This window comes from Trypanosoma grayi (assembly GCF_000691245.1).
Source record: "Trypanosoma grayi strain ANR4 Tgr_349_V1, whole genome shotgun sequence".
In the NCBI taxonomy this organism is placed as follows: domain Eukaryota; phylum Euglenozoa; class Kinetoplastea; order Trypanosomatida; family Trypanosomatidae; genus Trypanosoma; species Trypanosoma grayi.
In genome coordinates, this window is record NW_008825968.1 from 12279 (window position 1) to 16949 (window position 4671).

Below are 4671 nucleotides of genomic sequence, written 5' to 3' on the forward strand. Positions count from 1 at the left end.
AAAAAAAAAAAATGAAGAACAAAAGAAAGGGAATGAGAAAAGGCAGCGGACTTGTGTAACAAACGCACTTCCGGAAGCAGCAGAAGCCACAACCAAGCCAAAACACCAAAACGGTGAGGTGAGGGAATTAAGAGCCGAAGACGGTCAACTGACTCTCTGTCTTGCCCACTGCACGCTTTGGTGCAGTGCCGAGCATTAGTTAAGAAGAGGAACCGAGAATTTCTCGCACTTCTTATGTTATGATGATGACGCATTTTTCTCCTTCGCTTCCACCGCCTTTGCTTTGGCGATGAGTGCGTCGCCGTGTGCCTTGAGTGCCTCCGCCTCACGTGTCTTGTTCTTGTCGCCGTAGAGCAGCAGCAGCAACGAAAGCCGGTAGTACAGCGTGGCGAGGGAGGCAGGCTCCATCTCCTCCATATTGTCATCGAGCATCCGTGCCCCCTCCGCTTTGCCCACCATACTCTGCGCGTGCTCTGCCGCATAGACGGCGTCGTCCTCTGCTTCCTCTGTGGGGAGGCAATCACGCAGGCATTTTTCTGCCTGCTCGAGGAGGCGCTGGCCCTCCTTCTTGGGGGCCCGCGAGGCCATCATGAGAAAGAGTTTGGACAGCAGATGCAACGTCTCCCGCTGTTGCGCAGGTATCGTCCTTACGAGTTCCTTTATTTCGGAGCACTGACAGCTTGTGTTAACGTTGTATAGATTTATGAAGACGTTTTTCGCCAGCTTGATGCGTTGCCAGAAGAGAAGTGCCGTTGGACTCTTCAGTGCGAATTCTAGCAGCGCTACACCAAGCTCATGCATTGGGCGTGCATACGTCACATACTCCTCCACTGAGCATATGGTACCCTCGAAATCTTCGCATAGGTAGCTGTAGTAGTAAAGAACGTGAGACTCCACAATAGCATCTACACGTCCGCTGAATACAAAGATATAGTTCAGACACGCAGCTGCTAGCGATGTACAGCCTTCGTTGATGGCATTCTCACTTACCACGCGGAACACGGTACATGCAAACTCCACAAGCTCCTCCTGTTTTACCTCCTTGGGTGTGGTGCCTTCTCTCACAATGTAACGATAGCGTAGGCCCTCCGCCTGCGCTGGTTTCAGTGTGCATACGAAGAACTCGATGGGTTGTCCGAGTGGATTCTGATAATCAACGAGAATGGAATAGCATGCATCCTCTAAGCATCGCCACCACGCCACCAGTTCTACACCTTTCTCTGTCTCCGTCGCCACCTTGCCTGAGCGTTGCGTGTAGGTGCGTCGAAGTGTTTGACACAACAAGCCGTGGCCCCCACTCATGTGCGCTGCCTGGCACTTCTGCGAGCAATACTCCACCACACCACATTCAGTGCAGGTGTAGCCCTGCGCGTAGACGGGGTCGAGGCACATGGCGCAGACTGCGCCCGTGTAGGGAACTAACAGAAAGCGCAGGCGGCGTGGGAGGGCGAGCGGTTTGCCGCCTACCGCCACGACTGCCTCGCCAATGTACCACCCATAGGCGTGGCTGCCCTCACAGTTCACCGTCACGTCGCACAGCGTCGCCTCCTTGGCGCCCAACACCGATCCTTCCAGCTGCTCGAAGTGCAGGTCAAAGCGGAAGGTGTCAGCGAGCTGCCAGTGGCAGTGGCAGCGCATCACCGCCGTTGCGTGGCGGTCCTTCACCGGCCGCGGAATGCGGCCCAGGCCAGGGATGGCCACTGCCTCCTCGCCGTTATCGTTCGTACTGCAATCGTCGCCCATGGAAAATATCTTCCCCTGTCGCTTCACCGAAATCACCTCATTCTCCACGGCGAAGCGTAGGAGAACGTGCCAGTCACTGAACTCCGCCGGTGGTGGCGGCGTGACGGACGGTTTGCTGCCGGACGCCGTCGGCTTCGCCGCATCCGCCGCGGGGCAGATCGGGGTGAAGTGCAGCGTGAACAGCCCCGAGTGCATGGCGTTGGTGCTCATCATCGCGGCGGTGCTGTGATAGACAAGTGCTGCTCTGAGAGAAATGTAGGAGGGTCAAAGAGGGGGGGAGCAGCTGACCAGCCGGCTGTCTCCTCCGCCTTTTAGTTTTCCGTTGTTTTCTTTTTTTTGTTTTGTTTTGTTTTTACGCCTTGATTCCTTCTGCGGTGTGGGTTTCTCCGCCTCTGCTTGGCTGCCCCCGCCAGAAGCCAACAAATCTCATCGGCAGCGCACAAAAAAAAAAAAAAAGACACACGCAGTGGAGAAAAAGAGAACAAGAACAAGAAGCATCAGTCACCCCACCCATCCCCCACGATCCGCCACCACCAGGCACTTATCCGACGGAATGCAGAGCCCCACAACACGACAGGCGCCACCAACACCAACAATCATACGGCCTCACCACCATTGGTCACAGCCAAGGACCTCCCGCAGAAAGATAGTTGCGTAGCCAGACGGCGGAAGGAAAAAGGATAGATCTGCTTTAAAGCCGTCCTCCCCCTTTGGCCCCTCCTCCTCTGCATTATTATCGTCAAATACCAGATTGCACTCCACAGGCTGCACAACCCTCTGTCGCATGGCACCTGGAAGCGGAACGCCGAGCACCTTCCTCTGCTGCAGCAGCACATCAGTGTTGCTGAGGCATAGTTCTGCCAATGTCTGCTCGAGCATCGGCCGCACGGCGTCGTCCACCGTCACTTGGTGGCCCACCAGCGGCAGCGTACCCACCGTCACCATTGCGCCGCCCGCGTGATGCAGCTTTGACAGTGTCATGTTGAAGATGAGGCTCTGTGCCCCATGCAGCCACAAGACGCGGATAGCGAAGGGCACTGCCATTAGAGCCTCGTGGCACAGCTGCTGCCAGCGCGTCGTGCCGCCAGCGACGTCATCCGCCGATAGAGGCTGCGGCAGGCAGGCGTAGCGCGTGCGGTACACGCGCCGCAGGGCCTGCACGACGCACTGAGCATCGCGGTCAGCTGTTGGTACGTGGCGCACCTCCATCTTCGCCGGGAACGACGCGTAAAGCTCTGGCACACCACCCAGCGCGCAGCGCACGGCGTCGGCCCACCGCCCCGCCAGCAAGTGCACACCAACGTGGTCCTTCACGCTTCGGGTATGTTCACTGAAGCGCTGCTGGCCAAAGTAATTTAGAAACCCATCCGACGCCACGCGCCGCACACGCCCGGCAAGCTCAGCGCGTGTTATCCCGCGCACGTCAGTGAGGTGGATGCGGAACCAGTTCCCGCGAAGCTGGCCAATTACCACAGGGGCTGGAAACGGAGCAGACATCTGCAGAATTTCTGCATAGCTTGAAGGGTCGCTTGGCCATGGCAAACGGAGCATTACGTCTCCTTGTTGTTGTTGTTGCTCTTCTTGCTGCCACTTGCCGGGAACAGAGCATCGTTGATACGTCACGGCGCACTTGTCCTTTAGTCCAGCCGTGCACACGGCGGCGTCGGGGACGCGGAAGTGCTCCGCCAGCAAAATCCGCAGCTCCATCATATCAAGGTTGCGCTTGCGCACAAGGAGATGCGTAAAGACACCCGCAGCAGCAGAAGCAGCAGCAGCGCTACCACCACCACCACCGCCACCACCTCTGTCCCAGTCGCCACCACGTGATCGCTTTCCTCGCTGCCTCGTGGAGGCCCCAAGCGTCACTTTGCCGTTTGCAACACGACACGTCACGTCCGGGTAGCGCCGTGCCATCATCTCGTGGAAGGCACGACGCGTGTCCTTCGTCGCCTCCAATGGAAAGGCCGCTGTAATGAGGAACGAGTCGCTGCGTGACTCCGCGCTGCGCCACGCCTCCACCGCATCGGCAGCATGCTCGCCGAGCAGGTGCGCAAGGAGGAGGTAGTCGTTATCGTACCTGACGACCACGTGGTAGTTCTGCGCATCCGCAGGGACTTGGGGAAGCGAAGCACGGCGCGTTTCACTACGCAGGTGTGGAAAGGCGGCCTTCAGAGCGTGGTGCAGCCGCTGACGGTCCTCCCTGCGGTTGAATACACCAACAATGTGCTCTTCCGTAACGAGAGGGATCTCTCTGCCAACAGCAGCAGCAGCAGCAGCAGTAGAAGCAGCTGCTGGGTCATACTGCGTGATGGCGTCATGTTTGCTGCCAAACACCGCATGCAGGGCCTCTCGTGTCGCATCTGTCAGCAAACACTCAGCACTCACCGCTGTGGTATCGTCGTCGCCGTCGTTATTATCAGCAGCAACGGCAGAGGTGGAGGTGGAAGGAGCAACCGCGCCTTCACTAGTGTGACGCGGTGACGTCGTGCTCACCGCAGCGGGGGCGGGTGGGACAGGCAGCTGGTAGTCTACTGCATCAGTACGTGCACCCGCGGGATCCTCCTCGACCACAACGAAGTCTTCCGGCCGCTGCTTGATGCGCGCCGTCGCGGCCCGCCCCACCGGCACGAGAAACGCCGTGACGCCGCATGCCTGCAGCATAGGCCCACACCCTCCAGAGCACGGAGCGAAGACGAGGAGGAAAAGAGGACGTACAAACACAAGAAAAGACTAGAACCATGCATCACAGATGCACCGCTCCCACAGCCACACATACGACCATGGGCATACAGGGGTGTGTGCCGGGCACCCCAGCACAACGAAACGCATGACAGGCGAAAAGATCCAGATCACAGTTGAAGGCACAACGAGGGACGCAAATTGGAAAACAATACAGCTACCACGTTATATATATATATATATATATAT

General features: G+C 57.8%; 2 protein-coding genes across 2 annotated transcripts; both read right to left on the reverse strand.

The window, feature by feature from the left end:
• Window positions 1–237: 237 nt before the first annotated feature.
• Window positions 238–1956, reverse strand: DQ04_03491050 (hypothetical protein; the record flags this gene model as incomplete). Its single annotated transcript, XM_009312870.1, has 1 exon — window positions 238–1956. One exon carries the CDS (start codon window positions 1954–1956, stop codon window positions 238–240), a length of 1719 nt encoding a protein of 572 aa, XP_009311145.1.
• Window positions 1957–2349: 393 nt separating this feature from the next.
• DQ04_03491060 (tRNA pseudouridine13 synthase) lies at window positions 2350–4404 on the reverse strand (the record flags this gene model as incomplete). The annotated part of the gene is made up of 1 exon (XM_009312871.1): window positions 2350–4404. The coding sequence occupies one exon, from the start codon at window positions 4402–4404 to the stop codon at window positions 2350–2352; it is 2055 nt and encodes a 684-aa protein (XP_009311146.1).
• Between the last annotated feature and the right edge of the window lie 267 nt (window positions 4405–4671).